The 19103-nt window shown below is 47.9% G+C and overlaps 4 protein-coding genes across 5 annotated transcripts; 2 read left to right on the top strand and 2 right to left on the bottom strand.

The window, feature by feature from the left end:
- Positions 1 to 483: 483 nt before the first annotated feature.
- Positions 484 to 4655, bottom strand: Sra1 (steroid receptor RNA activator 1). 2 transcript variants are annotated; one of them, XM_038329496.2, is made up of 5 exons: positions 3936 to 4655; positions 3692 to 3817; positions 1768 to 1970; positions 1032 to 1140; positions 484 to 888 (listed from the first exon to the last, which is right to left on the bottom strand). In XM_038329496.2, the coding sequence occupies exons 1-5, from the start codon at positions 4000 to 4002 to the stop codon at positions 683 to 685; spliced, it is 711 nt and encodes a 236-aa protein (XP_038185424.1). In that variant the 5' UTR covers positions 4003 to 4655; the 3' UTR covers positions 484 to 682. The 2 variants fall into 2 exon arrangements, with proteins under 2 accessions (XP_038185424.1, XP_038185425.1); XM_038329497.1 differs by having other exon boundaries at positions 682 to 888; positions 1135 to 1140.
- A 136-nt stretch (positions 4656 to 4791) lies between these two features.
- Positions 4792 to 11737, bottom strand: Apbb3 (amyloid beta precursor protein binding family B member 3). The gene is made up of 13 exons (XM_038329493.1): positions 11316 to 11737; positions 10871 to 11034; positions 10700 to 10776; positions 9947 to 10007; positions 9610 to 9756; positions 9365 to 9492; positions 9114 to 9119; positions 8859 to 8973; positions 8662 to 8746; positions 8184 to 8267; positions 7804 to 7919; positions 7475 to 7666; positions 4792 to 5318 (listed from the first exon to the last, which is right to left on the bottom strand). The coding sequence occupies exons 1-13, from the start codon at positions 11362 to 11364 to the stop codon at positions 5082 to 5084; spliced, it is 1461 nt and encodes a 486-aa protein (XP_038185421.1). The 5' UTR covers positions 11365 to 11737; the 3' UTR covers positions 4792 to 5081.
- On the top strand, positions 11527 to 14887 carry LOC119814129 (SLC35A4 upstream open reading frame protein). The gene is made up of 5 exons (XM_042055056.1): positions 11527 to 11903; positions 12801 to 12899; positions 13537 to 13757; positions 14448 to 14618; positions 14746 to 14887. Exons 1-3 carry the CDS (start codon positions 11805 to 11807, stop codon positions 13732 to 13734), a joined length of 396 nt encoding a protein of 131 aa, XP_041910990.1. The 5' UTR covers positions 11527 to 11804; the 3' UTR covers positions 13735 to 13757; positions 14448 to 14618; positions 14746 to 14887.
- LOC119814127 (probable UDP-sugar transporter protein SLC35A4) lies at positions 14113 to 15674 on the top strand. Its single transcript, XM_038329495.2, has one exon. The coding sequence runs from the start codon at positions 14127 to 14129 to the stop codon at positions 15099 to 15101; it is 975 nt and encodes a 324-aa protein (XP_038185423.1). The 5' UTR covers positions 14113 to 14126; the 3' UTR covers positions 15102 to 15674.
- The last annotated feature ends 3429 nt before the right edge of the window (positions 15675 to 19103 follow it).

Consider the following 19103-nt stretch of genomic DNA (forward strand, 5'->3'; position numbering starts at 1 on the left):
ACATAGCTTAAAGTGGCCTCAAACTCAATATATAGTGCAGGGTAACCTTGAACTCCTCTTCCTGCCTCTAGTCTCAAATGTTAGGACCATAAGTGTGTGCTACTACACCCAACAGAAATGCAGGCATCTGGTCTTTTTCTCCTTCAGTTTAAACAGCAGAAACAACCCCAATCACTTATTGTAAAAAACAAAACCAAGAATACAGCAAAGAGCATGGTCTCTTCTGACCAGAAAGTTTCTAGCTATTTGAGTCTATTCTTAGGCTGAAATGAAACTAGCCAACAACACCGTACTATGTTACCAAAAAAAAAAAAAAAAAAAAAAAAAAAAATGTGCTAATGTGCTTTTCAGTTTAGTTTTGAGAAAAGCAGGTAGCAATATGGCTATACCCATCAAGGCCCTTCTTGATGAATGGAACAAAGAATGGTATTCATGGAGCAGGGAAAGTGACACCAGAAAGAACCAGTCTGGCATCAGAATGGCTCACCTTTCCTACCCACTTCCCACCATTGAGATTTTTATTGAAATATTATGAGTAACAAGTTATCTTGCAAGTGGCCCAAGTAGGATCTTTGGTCAGGCCCAACACGATTGTCTCCCTGGTGGTAATGGGAGCCAAGTGAGAAGAGGCCTTCCACACCGAGGCATAGATCATTTGAGTGAGTCTGGGGAGCCCCCAGGATTATGAAGACTGTTGGAAGCCTGGTATTGTCTGGTTCTCAGGTGCCATTGTAGATGTCTCTTCTTTGGCCTCCTCTGAAGACAGACTCCTCTTTTCTGCAATTAACCTTTTAACTCCCACCATCCACTGACTGACCTCAGTCACATGGTCAACCATGAGTGAGCGGTGAATGTCATCTGCTGCATCCCACTGGTGGTGTAAAAGTTCTGAGGAGAGACAGGGCTTGAGCAAGTAATATTGGCACTTGGAAGTAATATTCATGTCTTCCATTCCTCCCCTCCCAATAAGTAAAAATCTCTTCACCTGTCAATTCAGCCATCAATGGCAGGATAAAGGACCCCACCCATACCTTGCACTAGTAGTGCCATCCTCTTCTTTACAGGTATTGACAACTTCCCTCCAGCCCACTGTTCTTGAAGCAGTGCCAAGCGTCGGCTGATATCATCATGCACCTGTTTCTGAGACAGAAACCGATCCAACTCAGTGCTGCCATCATGTGCATTCTCTGGCTCAGGAGTTTGACTCTTGGTCATTTTAGAGTTCATATTCCTTTACCCAAAGGACTGAAGTCCCCCACTAAAAATAAAATGAAACCTATGGATCTCCTCCAAAGACAAGACAGACATGACAAGAATTTTAACTTTTCAGTGCCTCCTCAGTACCTTAGAGACTCATCTTAATGCTGCTGTTCAAATAAGGAAAACATGGCCAAAGGTAGTACTACCATGCTGCATCCCCTTTCTTCAATCCTTTATCTCTAGAGGGCTGAAGAAACCTTCATACAAAGCTTCTCTTTCTCTCCCAGAGAGCAGAAAAACAACCGAGTACATTCTGAATGGCCTCAAGTCAAAAAAATAAATAGGCTTTTAGTTCACTAATAGGAGTTAAATTAAATACAACTCATTCCCATAAAGCCTGTATTGCTAGATGGTCCTTCAAAAGTCCTGAGAATCCCTCTGACATTGGTGTCCATTTCCCTGGAAAATTTTGAGAGATTTCTTAAGGTCCCATCAGAAGTGCTGTTTTTAAGAACCATACTTCATTGGATAGAAGTCCTTTTCACTCCTTGAAGCACCAGGGCCTACCTTTGTGTGGCCACGGCAGTCCTCCAACGCCTGTTCCAGAGGTCTCAGTACATCTTCCATCAGAGCCTCAGACTCAGTGACTGGGGAAGTTGGGGGCTCCACACCAGTAGCAGGACAAGTCCCCATAGGTGGAGGCCTGGAAGCCTTACTTGAAGGAGGTGGATGACCCACTGGAGGTGGTCCGGAAGTTTCTGAAGTTGGGGCTGAAATGTTCAAACTGGATCAAGCAACAAGGCTTAGTACCCTCCAATGAATATTTTATTCCCATCTTCCCATTACTCTTTGTTTACAATGTTTAATCAACTGAAATCTGAACACAGTTCTTCATCTCTTACCTCCTACTGCCCAATTTTATTAATTAAACCAAAGCATGTTGGGAACCAAACTCAAATCCTCTAGAAGAACAGCAAGTACTCTTAATCACTGAGACATTTCTCCAGTCCCCCAGTATAATCTAACATTTTTCACTGACAGATTTTTAAAGGGTAAAGAAAACTGCATTTCTCCACTCTTCAAAAGTAAACATTTTTAAAGGGGAAAGGGAAGGAAGGGAGGGGAGTGGAGAAAAATGTATAGCTCAATTTAAAAAAAAAAAAGTAAAACATTTTCGCTGGGTAGTGGTGGCACAAACTTTTAATACCAGCATTCAGAATGCAGAGGAAGGCAGATTTCTGAGTTCAAGGCTAGTTTGGTTTACAGAGCAAGTTCCAGGACTGGCTCCATAGCTACTGGGAAACCCTGTCTCAAGAAACCAAAAAATAAACATTTTCATATCTCTAAACTTCACTTTCTGTAAACACTTCCTTTTCCTATTTCTAGCCATGCCTCTTATTTCACTGATGCTGTTTGAGACAGGGTTACACTCTAGCACAGGCGGGCCTCAAACTTGTGGCACTCCTCTTGCCTCGGCTTTCTGAATACTGAGACCATTGGCATACAGCACCATGCCCAGCTCAGGAACTCTCCACTGGTCCTTTTAATCCATCCGTTGGGGCCACCTTCCTTCCTCAGAAAGTGCTTGCTCCTGTTGGAGTAAATGGAGGGCATCTCTCCACTCATACTTTGCAGTCCAGCCCTTCTTTAGGCTCCTCGCCTATGATTATTTCTTTTCTCCATTATGATCACTTCTTGGCCTTTGCTCTGTCATCCCATGAATGTACAGATGGGCTTTACTGTTTGCTCTCAACCCCTTAAATTTCTATTTTATCTGACTTTGTTTTTTGGACAAGGTCTGAAAATCCACACCCTGTTCTTTGGGGATGATGTTCAAGCCCATTACATCAAATATAGCATCCCACCACCTGCAAACCTATCTTGCAACACTCCGTTAAAAAAAAAAAAAATCTTTTTTGAAGCAGTCTACTTCAGTTTCTGAACCAGGCAAAGTTGTTCTCCTCCTCTCAGAGAGTTTGCACTTACCTGTTTATTGTGCTTGAAATACTTTTGCACCTTTTAGTGCCTTTTAGTCAATTTCTGTGTTTACTTAAATAGCCCCCAGGACACCTTAGTTACCTAGAAACATGCTTCTCTGCAGAGTCCCTACCAAGACCTTTTAGCTTGTTCACTACGTTTTAGTTTGCACTCAAACTGTTCCTGGCTCTAGCTTGACAAGTGCTCAGTAAATACTAATTAAACAAATGAGTAAGTAACACAAAGTCTGAGATGCTTATAACACAAAGATCATAGTAGGATCGTGGTAAGAGATCTAGGCAAGGAATATCTGAAAACAGTCTGAGTGAGTGTAGTCCTTTTGTCCAACATACCATTTACTGACCAGGGCAGCAGAAAGAACAGGCTCGAAAAGCGCCTGCGCTGAGCCTCTTACTGGCTCCCAACCCCACTCTAATCGAGTCCTTGGGAGAGGAAAACAGGCCGATGGGACACCATCTTTCCGTACGGGATTCCGCCCATGGCCCTTACACACCTCTAGGGGATCCATCCTGCGGGGCCGCGACCCTCTTAGTAAGGGGCGTGCGTTTGGGTCCACCAGTCTGAGTCTGTAGCCCATAAGAGAACTGCGGAGGGTCGTTCCAGCCGCGTTCCTTGTTGCCTGCGAAGGCAAGGAAGTGTGTGAAAGGTGACCGGGTACCCAACGGAGGTTACTCTGGGGTCAGGGGGAGTCAGAGTTTGCGTCGAGTACCCACAGCCAGCCCACCCGCCTCGCTCACCCGGCTTCACGTAAAGCTCCGCCATCTCTACTTCCGCGCCGCCTATGCCAGCGGGGCAGCACGTCATTTCCGGGGCGGTAGCTTACTCTGTCCAGCTAGTTGCCTGATGGTATGTGAGGGGCTGCCTAGAGAGCGGGCACCAATTCCTTAAAAGACAACTGGCTGACCCAGGCGGTGGTGGCGCACGCCTTTAATTCCAGCACTCAGGAGGCAGAGGTAGGCGGATCTCTGTGAGTTCAAGGCTAGCCTGGTCTACAAGAGCTAGTTCCCTACAAGAGCTAGTTCCAGGACAGGCTCCAAAGCTATAGAGAAACGCTGTCTCGAAAAACAAACAAAAAAAGATGATCTGGATGGAGGCCTTGTCAAGAGGCACCAAACAGGTAGGTTCTTCTAATGTCTCCTAGTTTGCTCTCAGGAAGTACCTGCTGGACCTAATCACATCAACCTCTGGAAGCTCACTTATCAGGAGACTGCCTGCACAATTTTTACATTTTCTCTAGGCTCACTAACAAGAGCTTCTTCAGTACACAAATATGTCGACTCTTCAGAAGTCTTCTGAAATGCCTTGGACAAGTCTCAGCTGAGCTCCCACAACCCTCTGGTAGTTCCTGGTATCTTCTGCTTACCTATTTGGTTGTTTCACCTCAGAAAGTCTCAGAAGGAATCCTAATAGGCCTACTTTAATATCTGACACAGAAAATCTCGTAAATTGTTTGCTGAATGAATGCAGTCAGATTTCCACTATGCACCATGCCCCGTGTGACTAAAGGCAGTCAACAACACCAAGCATACATACCCACCTCACACAAGCTGATGGTCCCCAACCTTATCCCATATCTAATATACTCACAACTAGTGAGGTCACTGAGGGATTTTTATTTGCACTGATTCTGCTATAAAGTTGCTGAGGTAGAGCCAATTGTCCAGGGTTGGACAGGGGCAAGGAACAAAAGGACCCAAGGAAAAGGGTGCCAGGGGCCTAAGTTATAGTGCAGGGCCTCTCAGTCATCCATATAAACAAGGAACTTGGTAATAAATAAAATAGAGGGTAGGCAAGGATCAGGGATAGGCAGGAAGGTGAGAGGCTACAGAACCCTGGGAACTGGAGGAGTGTAAAGTCTCCTTCCCCAACCCTCTAAGATCAGTTTAGGACATATGGAGAAGAGAAGGTTTTAGCCTGAAGGCATCAAGAAATGAGAAGACACCCCTCTTTCGAGGAGCTGCCCCAGCACCACCAACCCCTCCTTTGAGCAGTGGGGGAGGCAGGGGGCCACCAGGGGAGTCCATGGAGCTGGTCCGCTTGAGCCGAAGGCGGGCACGGGCCTGGGCACTCCAGGCCTTACCTCGAGCTGCTGAGGCCACCAGACACTTCTGGTACTGAACCTAGGAAGAAGGGGAGTGTGAACATCCAGTTTTCTGCCCCTGGACACCTGGAAACTTCTGTAAGGCAGGTAACTGGCCAAGAACTCTGTCTAGCATTCCCATGTAGCTCAGAAACAAAAACATAAAGCTCGACATTTACTGAGTACGTAAGGAAAGCTAGACACTATGTTAAGTGCTTTGAGTGATAATTTAACCTAAGTTATTCATGAGGTGTTGCTTTACTCATCTTGCAAATGAAGATACCAAGGTTCAGAGATAAATGACTTGTCTAAGGCAGTGATTCTCAACCTGTGTGGTCACATACCAGATATCCTGCATAACAGATTCTATTTATTTACATTTAAAATAATATTTACATAACAATTCATAGCAGTAGCAAAAAAAGTTATGAAGTAGCAACAAAATCACTTTATGGGTGGGGGTCACCACAACATGAGGAACTATATTAAAAAACTGTTACATTAGGAAGATTGAGAACCACTGGTCTAGGGTCGCACAAACAGAAAATGTTATATCTGGCGTTCAAATGTAAGTCTGTCCAGCTGCAAAGCTTGCATTTTTGTGGTTTTTTGGTTGGTTGGTCTTGGTTTTTATGAAACATGGTTTCTCTGCAGCCCTGGCCATCCTGGAGCTCACTCTGTAGACCAGGCTGGCCTGGAGCTCACTCTGTAGACCAGGCTGTCCTGGAGCTCACTCTGTAGACCAGGCTGGCCTCAAAACTCAGAGATTCTCCTGCCTCTGCCATTTGAGTGCTGGGATTAAAAAGGCATGCAATACCAACTATCTGGCCAAAGTTTACACTCCTTTTTTTTGTTTTTTTGTTATCTTTTTTGTTGTTGTTGTTTTTCCAAGATAAGGTTTCTCTGTGTAGCTTTGGTTCACGTCCTAGAACTAGCTCTTGTAGACCAAGCTGGCCTCGAACTCACAGACATCCTCCTGTCTCTGCCTCCCAAGTGCTGGAATTAAAGGCATGTGCCACCACCACCCGGTCAAAGCTTGCACTCTCCAATTACACCTATCACAAGAGACTATCCTCCATCTCTCAGTGTTCTGTAATAGTATCTGGCAAAACAGAATCTCTAATGAAGAAAAAGTCTACAAACCCAACCCATTCCCAAAATAACTGTCCCAATCAAACTCTTATTTATTTAAATTACTCAGAGCAGATACTAATTACTTAGCCTTCCGACCTCCTCTTGTGTACCTGCACTGCAACGTAAGTAGGTAAAATCTGCAGATCTCACTTTACTGTCTTCAGTGGCCCAGGCTAATCTAAGGTTCTCACGACCTGCTTCTGTCATTCTGTCACTGCATCCTCTTGCAGGCCACGCACACCACATTTCTCAGGGAGTCTAACCCACTAAACACCTCTCTCATGTCCATTCCTGAGGTTCTCTGGTATACCTGCCCTGTCTCTTCACCTGGCACACTTCTTTGGGTGTCTTTTCCCCCTACAGGTAAGGAAGCATCTCCATCATGTGGTAATGTAACTTGCTTCTGATGTGTTTCTGCTTCATTCTGTGATGGCAAAGGCTATATATGCCTTCTATAGCAATGACTTTTTAGGATTAATTACAGTAGTTGGACCCTATAGATACTCATTTGTTGAATGAACAAGTGAAGTGAATTAATGTAGTTTAAACATCCTTCATTCAAACGCCACATATACCAAGAAGTATGTTAAATCAGCCCAATGGTGCCCACTCTGTATAGCACACCTTCACTTGCATGCTGAAACGTGTTACGAAAGTGTGTCCATGAATGTGTGTGTGTGTACCTCGTATTAGTATTCTTCATACTTTAAGAAATCCCGAAATAAGCCGGATGGTGGTAGCGCACGCCTTTAATCCCAGAACTCGGGAGGAAGAGGCAGGAGGATCTCTGTGAGTTCAAGGCCAGGAACTAGTTCAAGAGCTAGTTCCAGGGCAAGCAACAAAGCGACACACAGAAACCCTGTCTTGAAAAAAAAAATCAGAAATAATTCAACACAAAACTTAGCAAAAACAGCATTAAGAGCCAGATATACCTGTGAACCAAATTTGGCCCTGGGATCACTGAGTTGTGATTAAAGTGGAGCTGCCCATCTTGAACCCATTCCATAATACAGAGCGGCTACAAGGAAAACCCCTCCCATTCCCATTCCATCCCTAACTCACCATACAGGCAGCTTGCACAGCTTCAGAAAGTCCCCCAGCATGAGGCTGGCACCAGAAGGCTGCACACTGGAATCTCTGACAACCAAGGTCAGCGATGAGGCCAAAGGTATGTGGATCACGGCCAACACCAATAAAGGTCACAAGACGCACAGGGCACTGCCACAATGGTTCTTCCTCTGCACTAGCCTCTGCCTGCCCACACAAAGCCTAATCACTACATAGTTAAGCAATTTCCAGACCCAATACTTCTAGAACCAAGTAAAGACACACTCCCACCTCAACATGCCTGCTCACCCTCCAAAGCCCCGAACTTCACCCTCCCATGGTACCTGAATGGAATGTGCAGTCATCAGAGAGTCAGACACACTGAGCATAGCAGGAACCCAGGTTTTCTGGTCCCCCCGGGCAGTGAGGGTACCAATGGCCTCATTCAGCACATCCATACCTGAGGAGACATGCCTATTGTGCTGTCTGGCTTGGACAGAAAGGGTCTACAGAGAGTTTCTAGGACCCTTTCATTAACTTGGGATTCAGAAAGATGGGAAAAGAATAGTTGGGGCTGAGCTTGGAATTCTGAGTTGGAAGAATGGGTATATCCCAAACTATATAAGGTCATGCAAGAACTCTAAGACTCGATACAATGTAGCTCTCACCTCACCCATATTCTCTTTCCTAACACACCGGAGCCATCAGCCCCCTTAGTCCTTACCCATGGCTTTGTTGACTGGTAGGATCCCCATGTACAGTGCCTCATATTTCTGAGCAGCCTGGCTCACTGCGTCCAGCAACTCCACTGAAACATACATATCAAGCACCAATCTAGCATAAAAACTCAGTTGCCCCTTCCCTTACTGTGGACTACACCACTATGTATAGGTTTTACTATGTAACCAGCTCTGGCTGACCTGGAACTTGTGACAGTCTTCCTATCTCTGCCTTCCAAATGCTAGGATTATACCGTGCCTCACCATGCCTCGCTTCCGCACCCCAATGAATGTGCCAGGACTCAAGCTAGAGCTGAGGCTAGTGAAGGAGAGCCTGTAGATGCACCTTCAATTCGCTGCTTTGGATTCTTGGATCTAGACTCTCCAGGAAGAAGCTAAATCACCAGGAACCCCACCCCCATACCACCTCCATCTCTCACTAAAGCAGCCTGATGTTGCAATGCAGCAAGCCCTTCCCCATACCTTGCCTCGGGAAGTCTTCAGGGGAAATAGGATCTGGGGAAGAACAAGCAGCTTCTCCACTGACTCCTACCCTCTCCGACAAGATCTAAAATACAGCGCAGCCAGCATGAGGCACACAGAAAGAAAGGGAAGTTAGGGTCAGGGGCCAAGCCCACCCTAACCCAACTCCATATTCCCTGCCCACCACTGGCCCTCACCTGTGCACAGAGCCCCTGTAGAGCACTTGCAATGGCCTTTGCAGGCACATCACAGCGAAACACATGGCACTTGAGCATACAGCTGTCTTTGTCACCCGCAACAAAGGCAAAGTCCCTGGCAAGAGCAGGGATAAGACTATTTAGGTCAGGGGCTTCTAAGTGCCTATAAGAAACTTCTAAAGTTAAGATAAAGATATGGCACAGTTGGAATGGGGAAGCCAGGGACAGGGCTCAGAGTATCTACTTGTCACATACCTGTCACTGTTCCAGAAGCATGTGGGAGCACAGGATAAAATCAGCACAGCCTCTCAGCCTCTCCCCCATCTGTCCCTGCTGAGCTGGGCCCACGGGCCCACCCACCCCAACCAGGACTGAACCAGGCAGGGAAGGTCATGCTGGGTCCACATCAGAGATCTGTGTCCAAGAGTTCAGCATCAGTGGGGATGGCAGCCTGCAAGGGGGAAGGGTGATGCAACTCTTGCTCGGGGGAACACAGAAGTCCTCACCGGCCCTTGGCGCTGCCCACACCCCAGACACGGATGTGAACCAGAGGCTGACAATGGATCAGACTGTGGTCCAGGGGATTCACCAGGCTCATGGCATCTTTCTTCAGGATCATCAACATATTTTGGCCCTGCCAAGGATAGAGAGTTGGCAGATAAAGGTGGCTAACATGGCAAACAAGCAATTCACGGAAAACCTACCTCCGCTGAGCCATAGGGTGAACCCCTGGAGAAATCAGACAACTCACCTCACCCCAGGCACCATCATGGGGCTGGCTCCGGTTGCGAGTCTGGGCCAGCTGCTGGATACAGTTATTGACAGCAATACTGCTCTTCCCTGGTGCCAGGTCCTCCTCAGGCACCTCTACCCAGCCCAGAGAGCGGACTGCAAAGCACTGACAAGATGTGGAAAAAGAAGTGACTAGCTGCGCAGTGGCGTGACGGATGATGCAGGATCCATCCACATCAACTCCGGTAGTCCTATTCTTTACACTTAATCAACCCCACTCACTGAATAATTCCACCCCTGATCTTTCCCTTGCAATCTCCCAATGGCTTAAAATGGCCATCAGGGCCAATCACTACCTTAGCTCCTGGCTCCAGGCTCCGGACATAGGAATCGTCACCATACCATGTTAGAGAGTTACTGGAACAGATGAGAGCCAGTAAAGGGATTAGGATTCCTACATTAGGGGCAATGGTGAAAACTAGCCTACTTGATCAAGCACAGAATCTGGGACAAGGCCCAAAATATAGCACCACAAATGCAAACCCAGAAAAAGGTTAACAATGTACAGTTCAAAATTTGAAGAAATCCAGTACACGAGACACAGGCATAAACTAAAATAAATACGGATATGAATTAAAAGTGTGGACAAAAGCCTCAAACTAGAACAAGAGGCTGTAGAACACAGAATAGGAATCCTCCCACCCCACTCCACCCCCCCCAAAAAAAAAACTGAAGCGAACGGACAAAGTCTACTAGAACATGATGGGTCAGGACAGAGGACGCAGAACAGAGACCTAATGGTAAGAACTTGCAACAGACAAAAATCAAAATACACAAGTCAAGACATGGGAAAGCCAAGCACAAATAGAGCCCCAAACAAAGTCCAGAACTACAATTTAAAAGCAAATTGTGGAGACAGGCACTGTTATCTGCTGTGTGAGTTCCAGGTCAGTTATGGCTACATACACAGTGAGATCTGAGACCGTCTCAAAAAAAAAAAAAAAAAAAAAAAAAAAAAAAAAAAACACCAGAAAACTGTGGGTCCAGCTTCATTCTTTTGAGTGCCAGTCACCCCAAGGCTTTCATTTGGCCTGGGCCACCCCTGTTACCTCCGGTTCAATGAACTGTCCAGGCTGGAGAAGGATCTCCCCTTGGGGGGTCGCAGTTCCCAAATCCCCTCCGTCCTCTAAGGAGTAGAGATTAGTCAGTGTAGCAGCAGGCCTAGGTGCACACATGAGCTCAGACCCCCCCCCCCCCTCACGTTCCACCGTTCCACCTACCGTTCCTGGGTCCTCTGCACCTCCTAGTTCCCAGGTTGGGCGCTGCCACTGAGTGCTACCGCTGGGTACATGCCAATAATAAGTGCCTGCAGCATCACGGATCTTTCTCCAGCCAGGGGGTAATCCTGTCTCCCCCTCCAGATTTTGGTCCCCCCACAAGTCATCTATAGGAACAAGGGATTAAATCAAGGGGCCACATTACTCGTGAGTTCCCAACAATTCTCTCATAACCCTCGCTCCATCCCAGAGGAGACAGCTCTAAACCTAGACGTCAACTCCCCAGTCGTAAAGACAGCACATGCAAGGATCAAGGTTCCCTTATCCCCTGGTTCTCGTTCCCGAGATGCCACCCACCTCCACCCCATGTTTAAGCCTCGGGTAGCCTTCCTTCACCCCTCAGATCCCCTCAGCTTTTGGTCCTCCCAACCGGACCCTCGGTGCACACCATCGCAGTTGACCAGAATGATGGCCAGCATATAATCCTTGCCCAACATAGCCTCTGACAGCCTGCGCTCTCAGCCCACGGCGACCTCCGGAGCTGCAGGGCCCCCAGCCCAGCCTCTGCGCCGGAGACCGCCGGGCCAACTGGGCGGGATTGGGCCGGCCTTGGGGGAGGGCGGAGGCGGGCCTGAGCTGCAGGCGCCGAGGCGTCCGGGTCGCCGAGTCCCCGCGCGTCTCGCTGCGTGTGCCCTACGAAGAGCACCCGTAGGCAACTAGGAGTTCCTCGGACGGCGGAAGACCGGCGAGAACGTGCCCTGTGTGCACCAGGGCGCGGATGACATCATCGCGTGGAGCATGAGATCATCACGTCCCGACCTTTACCCGCCCGCGTTCAAGGCCCAGGACCAGACGGGATGGATCCAATGGCCGTGCCTGAGCACAGCTTAGAGTAATAAGGAAAAAACGCCCCGCCTTTGCCCGAAATGCCCCGGAAATGCCTCTACCCTCAGTAGAGTTGGAAGTAACCTTTGACATAGGGAGGCGGGGCTGCGCATGCGCAACAAGTTCGGCGGGGAAGATGGCGGATGACAAGGTGAGTTGAAATCTAGGGGTGCTTCGGTCGGCGTGGTTTTCAAATTCCTTAACCTTTTTAGATTTGAACAGAGACGACGGGGATAATTCTTGTTTCTTTTTCCTGGGTTCTTGTCAACTGCCTCAACAGTAGGGGGCTTTAGGCGAAGGGCTGCTCTTCCCGGGACTGACACGGTACCTAATTCGGAGCACACATTCAAATATATTCACTGTAGCAGTGCTCATTCGGGCCGTTTCCTCGCCTCTGAAGTCTCCCTTACAGAGACAGCATTTCCATTCCACCCTTACCACCGCCCTCACTCAAGCACTTCCTGCTTCCTACGGACATGCCACCAGACCGAGTCTTGTAGCCACCTTCTTGCTGGCACATGTTCGCCACATATTCGTGCATTCTCATTCAGTGTGGAATGACCTGAGCAGATAGCAAGCTAACCTCGAATTGTACAGGGAACTGCTTCAGCCTGTTATTCCCAGCTGGTCCAGAAGCCCAGCATCACCCACAGGTTTATTCCTAGCCTGCCAGTTTCTCTGTCAGGTACCGGGACACCGCAGTGAAAGCAGGCTAATGGCCATTTTCAGCAAGCTTGTACTTCAGCCAATAGTATCTCCTTCCTAAAGCTAAATAGAAGTGCCTCTGCTTGCCCTGAGATTCTGTGGAAGTCATTACAAGTTCCTGGTGCACGTTCCTTCTGTCACCTCCTGGCCCCCATGGGAGTGTTTGCTTTTCAGTGTCTGTCTTCCTTCATCACTGCCGTCTCAGGAAGGTGTTGTAGGAAGAGATTTATTGGTTCTTCCCATCATCCCTCCCACAGCTCACCTAGTTCCTAGCCTCTGATAAAATTGAGCAGGGCATGGGACTGGGTCAAGTCTGCTGGAGCCAGCCTCTCCCTTGTCCTAGGATTCTCTGCCGAAGCTTAAGGACCTGACATTTCTCAAAAACCAGCTGGAGCGCCTACAGCAGCGTGTGGAGGATGAAGTCAACAGTGGTGTGAGCCAGGTAAGGGCCCAGTTGCTCTTGGGAATGTTGAATAGCACGCAGAGTTTTAGTTTAGCGAATGGACATTGAGGGCTCGATGAAAGTCTCCCTGAGAAAAAAAGAACTGGAATTGCACAGTTGGTGCTTGCAAGTTCAAGGCCAACCTGGGTAACAGAGGATTGTGGGCCAGCTACACACAAGAGACCTTGTCTCAAAACCAGCAGGGGAGGAAAAATATAGCACCTAAGCTGAGATCCTAAATAGGTATTCAATAGATGAGGTCGGGGTGGGGGCGTTCCAGGTACAGCACAGACAAACCTTGGTAGTGAGCAGCATTGTGAACACGAAGCAGGAGAAGAGTAGTTTGTGGTCCTCAGCGACCATGCTGGGAAATGAAACTGGAGGAGCTGGCAGGGCTCAGGTTCCTCAGAAGCCTCTCTTGCATTCTAGGTGAATGGCATTCTGGGTAGAGCCCTCTAGGAGTCTGGTATTGTGTGCTTGGGTCTCTGACATTCTTTTTCTAGCTCCAGAATCTTGAGATAATCCTTGGAGAAAAGAGCATATCTGTCAGCAGTGAAGACAGGCAAGCGGTCGAATGCTCTAAGCTCAGCTTAGAAAGGAGAGCACACCTGATTTCCTTCTGTGTTTTTCCCTGCAGGATGGCTCGCTCTTGTCCTCCCCGTTCCTCAAGGGATTCCTGGCAGGCTATGTGGTGGCCAAACTGAGGGCATCCGCAGTATTGGGCTTCGCAGTGGGCACTTGCACTGGCATCTATGCGGCACAGTCATATGCTGTACCCAACGTGGAGAAGACCCTGAAGAACTACTTTAGGTCACTACGAAAGGGGCCCGACTAGACCCTTTGGGGAAGGCAGGATGGGTATGTTGGGCCTGCAGGTAGAGGCCTTTCTCTCACAGACGCTCTGTCTGGCTTCCCCTGCCATTATTCATTTGCTGTCTCCAGCTGACCTGTCTCTTTCATCCTTGCTTGTCGTCCTGCAGAGAGTGGACAGAGCTCGGTCAGCCTGCACCCTGCACTCCTTCCCCACCTAGTTCCAAGGGACTAACCCCAAAACTATGGGTCATGAACCCTGCCTTCAAGCCCTAACTATGGAGCGTGCACCTGACTCTGACGTTCAGTATTCTCTCTGGTGATGTGCCACCATTCTGCACTCAGTTTCCTTCAGATGCCTCCCCGTCCCTCTGTCGCTTGCTAGCTACACAGGCCACCCAGGGTCTGGTGTAGGCCATGAGTGTAGAAGATGGGGGTGTGCCAGGCCTAGCCCGTCCAAGACAGGCTCGCTGGACCCTGATGCTATTCCTGTCCACTGCCATGTACGGTGCCCATGCACCGTTCCTAGCCCTGTGCCATGTGGATGGCCGAGTGCCCTTCCGGCCCTCCTCAGCTGTGTTGCTCTCTGAGCTGACCAAACTACTGCTGTGCGCCTTCTCCCTCCTCATGGGCTGGCAGACATGGCCCCGAGGCACAGCACCCTGGCGCCAGGCTGCCCCTTTTGCCCTGTCAGCCCTGCTCTATGGCGCCAACAACAACCTGGTGATCTATCTGCAGCGTTACATGGACCCCAGCACCTACCAGGTGCTGAGCAATCTCAAGATTGGAAGCACAGCTCTGTTGTACTGCCTCTGCCTTGGGCGTCGCCTCTCTGCACGGCAGGGGTTGGCACTGCTGCTGCTGATGGCTGCAGGAGCCTGCTATGCGTCGGGTGGCTTTCAGGAACCCGTGAGTACCCTTCCTGGACCTCCGTCAGCAGCCGGATCCCGTGCCATGCCCTTGCACATCACTCCCCTGGGACTTCTGCTCCTCCTCTTATACTGCCTCATCTCCGGCTTGTCCTCCGTGTACACAGAGCTGATCATGAAGCGACAGCGGCTGCCCTTGGCTCTTCAGAACCTCTTCCTCTACACTTTCGGGGTGATCCTGAACCTTGGACTGTATGCTGGCAGCGGCCCCGGCCCAGGCTTCCTAGAGGGTTTCTCTGGATGGGCAGTGCTGGTGGTGCTGAATCAGGCGGTAAATGGACTGCTCATGTCAGCTGTCATGAAGCACGGCAGCAGCATCACGCGCCTCTTCGTCGTGTCCTGCTCCCTGGTGGTCAACGCTGTGCTCTCAGCAGTGCTGCTGCAGCTCCAGCTCACGGCCGTCTTCTTCCTGGCCACGCTGCTCATTGGCCTGGCTGTGTGCTTGTACTACGGTAGCCCCTAAGGCCTCCGCCGCCCCCACGCCCACTTGTGGCTGTGCAGATTAGATGTACCCACCAGAACCACCTCCTATCTTCCCGCCACACCCCGCCCAGCAGCCCTGTAACAAGTGCCTTGTGAGAAACACTGAGGTGGCCATGGCCTTTGGATGTTCCGGTGGGTGAGCGTTACCCCTAGGAGGTATAAAGAGTGGGCTTGGTTAAGGAAGCACCTAACCACACCCCTGTATTCCTTCATGCTAAAGAACTGGGAGCTCCAAACCCAAGCCTGGGCATCCTGTCCTTGAGGAACCCTGCCTCGTCCTGCATGCACATGGCTACTTAAGTTTGCTCTTCTTGCCTGCTGTGGTCACTCCTGAAGACCCCTGCCCTGAAGCTTGGTGCTGGCTGCTCGGGCCCAGCATGATTTCCACCTAAGGGATCTTAGTTTGCCCTCTCCTCAGTGCTGCTCCTCTTTCCCAGCCATTCTGAAAAGGTCAGAGGGGCTGGGGTTTGATTCATCTCAGGAAACATTGCCCCTGACCCCTGTGCTGACTCAAGGGCCCCGCTGAAGCCTACTTGACTTCTAAGGCACCTAGAAGTACCTAGGAGGTACTGTCTTTCCCACTTGTTCCCCTCCTAGTGGTATTCCAGCTCCCAACAGCCGCAGAAGGCTCTGCAGAGTAACCGGGGACCAGGTACTGAAAACGTTCATAGCTAATCAGTGTCTAACTACTTAAGCAATAAGGTCTTAATAAAGTGTTGAGGGCGTAGGGTGCTTCCTACAGCCTCTTACAGTTTTGCATGTTCTCTGTTTTCTGCATTTTACAGTCTGAGTTCCCTGAGTTTTTTTTTTTTTCTTTTTATTTGACGGCCTATGCCTCAGCTACCTTCTCTGTAGGGAAAAGGTCTCACTTGAAAACCTGCCGTAAATGAAATGGGTTAAAATGTGCCAACTCATAATCCAGGCAGTCCAGTGTTCCCAAGAGTTTCAAGAAACGCTAACAGGAAATTGCCTCAAGTGACGATAAGCTGTTCACCTGTGGAGGAGGGGGAGTTAATGAGGTAGTGAACACTGGGATCTTTGGCAGGAAGAAGCAAGAATTGTTGCGATTTTAGTCCAGGCTCTATCTGGGAAGAAAAATATCACTATTCATATGTGAATTCTGTCCTAGAACTAGCTCTTATAGCCTTCATATCACTGGTGACATGCCTTTCCTACCTTCTCATACACAGTAAAGACAAACAAATCTCACCTCTGCTGTATTGATTGCTTGCTGGGTTATAGGCAAGAGTATGATATTGGGGGAGAAAATCTTTCACTATTGCCCTCTTGGCCCTTCCCTCTCTCCTCTGCCCTACACACCTTCCCACTCCCTTTATGTTCTCTCTTTTATTTGTGCTTGGTCTTTTTCTTTATGATGCTAGAGATTGAAGCTGGAGCCTCAAAACACCCTAGGCAAACACTACTGCTGGTTTACACTCCCAGCCTTTGCTCTCTATTCTCAGACTTGACTCTTTCCTGTCCCAAAGCTTATCATACTGTTTATGTGGATCCCAAAGTTTTGGCCAGAAATTAGAGGTTATATCAACACATGTATGTTCTTTTAAAGTTTCTCTTCATTTTGTTGCCATCACATAGTACTTCCATCTAACTGAGGCAACTCAGTGGTAAAGTGCCTGCCTAGCCTACATGAGGGATTTTTTAAAATTTTATTAGTATTTATTGAGCTCTACATTTTTCTCTGTCCCCCTCCCTACCTCTCCCCTCCCCCCTTCAACCCTCTCCCAAGGTCCCCATGTTCCCAATTTACTCAGGAGATCTTGTCTTTTTATACTTTCTACTTCCCATGTAGATTATATCTATTTAAGTCTCTCTTAGTGTCCACATTGTTGTCTAAGTTCTCTGGGATTGTGGTTTGTAGGCTGGCTTTCTTTGCTTTATGTTTAAAAACCACCCATGAGTGAGTACATGCGATAATTGTCTTTCTGTGTCTGGGTTACCTCACTCAAAATAATGTTTTCTAGCTCCATCCATTTTCCTGTAAAATTCAAGCTGTCAGTTTTTTCTGCTGTGTAGTACTCCATTGTGTAAATGTACCACATTTTTTCTTATCCATTCTTCGATCGAAGGGCATTTAGGTTGTTTCCAGGTTCTGGCTATGACAAACAAAGCTGCTGTGAACATAGTTGAGCATGTGTCCTTGTGGCACGAGTGAGTATCCTTTGGATATATACCCAAAAGTATTACTGGGTCTTGAGGAAGGTTGTTTCCTAATTTTCTGAGAAATCGCCACACTGACATTCAAAGGGGTTGTACCAGCTTGCATTCCCACCAGCAATGCAGAAGTGTTCCCTTTTCCCCACAACCTCTCCAGTATAAGTTGTCATCAGTGTTTTTGATCTTGGCCATTCTTACAGGTGTAAGATGGAATCTCAGAGTTGTTTTGATTTGCATTTCTCTGATGACTAAGGATGTTGAGCATTTCCTTAAGTGTCTTTCAGCCATTTTAGATTCCTCTGTTGAGAGTTCTCTGTTTAGGTCTGTACTCCAATTTTTTTATTGGATTATGTGGTCTTTTGGTGTCCAATTTCTTGAGTTTTTTGTATATTTTTGAGATCAGACCTCTGTCTGATGTGGGGTCAGTGAAGATCTTTTCCCATTCTGTAGGCTGTCATTTTGTCTTGTTGACTGTGTCCTTTGCTTTACAGAAGCTTTTCAGTTTCAGGAAGTTCCATTTATTAATTGTTTCTCTCAGTGTCTGTGCTGCTGGGGTTATATTTAGGAAGTGCTCTCCTGTGCCAATGTGTTCAAGTGCGTTCACTTTCTCTTCTCTAAGGTTCGTTGTGGCTGGCTTTATGTTGAGGTCTTTGATCCATTTGGACTTGAGTTTTGTGCATGGTGATAGATAATGGATCTATTTTCATTCTTCTACATGTTGATATCCAGTTATGCCAGCACCACTTGTTAAATATGCTTTCTTTTTTCCATTTGATATTTTTTTGCTTCTTTATCAAAGATCAGGTATTCGAAGATGTATGGATTGATATCCAGGTCTTCTATTTGGTTCCATTGGTCCTCCTGTCTATTCTTCTGCCAATACCAGGCTGTTTTCAGTACTGCAGCTCTATTGTAGAGTTTGAAGTCAGGGATTGTGATGCCTCCAGAAGTTCTTTTATTGCATAGGACTGTTTTGGTTATCCTGGGTTTTTTGCTTTTCCAAATGAAGTTGATTACCATTCTTTCGAGGTCTTTGAAGAATTTTGCTAGGATTTTGATAGGCTCCCTGAGTTTCTTAACATCTAAAATAGGAGAGAAATCTGCCAGCTGTTGCCAGTGGCATTTTGTCTTGGGAGCTCTGTGGTTTTTGGACTGTCTTGACTAGTTATGGGGGGGCACACCTGGGATCCCAGCACTCCAGGAGGTGGAGCAGGGAGAGCTCGGGTTCAAGGTCAGGCTGATCCGCTTGAGGAGACCCAGTCTCAGAACAGGAAGGGTGTGCCGTTGCAAACTTGTTTCTCTCCTCACAGAGGTAGAAGAAGCAAGAGTGCAAGTGGGCCTGGCTTAGTGGTTAAGAATGCATGCTGCTCTTGTAGAGGACCCAAGTTCAATTCCCAGGCAGCCACAGCCACCCATCTGACACCTCTGGCCTCCATGGCATTCATATACCCACCCACGAGCACATAATTCAATATTTTGTTGGTTTTTTGAGACAGGGTTTCTCTGTGTAGCAGCTCTGGCTGTCCTGGAACTCACTCTGTAGACCAGGCTGGCTTCAAACTCATAGAGATCTGCCAGTCTCTACCTCCTGAGTGTTGGCATTTTTTTTAATGAAAGACCAGCCTAGGCTACAGTAGAGTTGGTCTCAAAAAGAAAACAAAGGGCTGAGATTGTAGTTCAAAAAGACAAGCACTTGCCTACATGTGTAAGCCCTGTGTTCAATCCCCAGCACTGAAAGAAAGAACAACAAAAATCACTTTTTTAAAAAATCACAAACCCTGAGGCATTTAGAGATTCTTGGGACTGT

The sequence above is a fragment of the Arvicola amphibius genome, chromosome 5 (assembly GCF_903992535.2).
Source record: "Arvicola amphibius chromosome 5, mArvAmp1.2, whole genome shotgun sequence".
Classification (NCBI taxonomy): Eukaryota; Metazoa; Chordata; class Mammalia; order Rodentia; family Cricetidae; genus Arvicola; species Arvicola amphibius.

Coding starts and splice junctions, on each gene's coding strand:
- Sra1 (XM_038329496.2), bottom strand. CDS start 4,002: ATGACGTGCTGCCCCGCTGGCATAGGCGGCGCGGAAGTAGAGATGGCG. Junction 1,141..1,767: donor ACTGCCGTGGCCACACAAAG/GTAGGCCCTGGT, acceptor TTTCTGTCTCAG/AAACAGGTGCATGATGATAT. Junction 889..1,031: donor GATGGCACTACTAGTGCAAG/GTATGGGTGGGG, acceptor GTCTCTCCTCAG/AACTTTTACACCACCAGTGG.
- Apbb3 (XM_038329493.1), bottom strand. CDS start 11,364: ATGTTGGGCAAGGATTATATGCTGGCCATCATTCTGGTCAACTGCGAT. Junction 10,777..10,870: donor GTGCAGAGGACCCAGGAACG/GTAGGTGGAACG, acceptor TCTACTCCTTAG/AGGACGGAGGGGATTTGGGA. Junction 10,008..10,699: donor GACAGTTCATTGAACCGGAG/GTAACAGGGGTG, acceptor CATCTGTTCCAG/TAACTCTCTAACATGGTATG.
- LOC119814129 (XM_042055056.1), top strand. CDS start 11,805: ATGCCTCTACCCTCAGTAGAGTTGGAAGTAACCTTTGACATAGGGAGG. Junction 11,904..12,800: donor GGAAGATGGCGGATGACAAG/GTGAGTTGAAAT, acceptor CCCTTGTCCTAG/GATTCTCTGCCGAAGCTTAA. Junction 12,900..13,536: donor TCAACAGTGGTGTGAGCCAG/GTAAGGGCCCAG, acceptor TTTTCCCTGCAG/GATGGCTCGCTCTTGTCCTC.
- LOC119814127 (XM_038329495.2), top strand. CDS start 14,127: ATGAGTGTAGAAGATGGGGGTGTGCCAGGCCTAGCCCGTCCAAGACAG.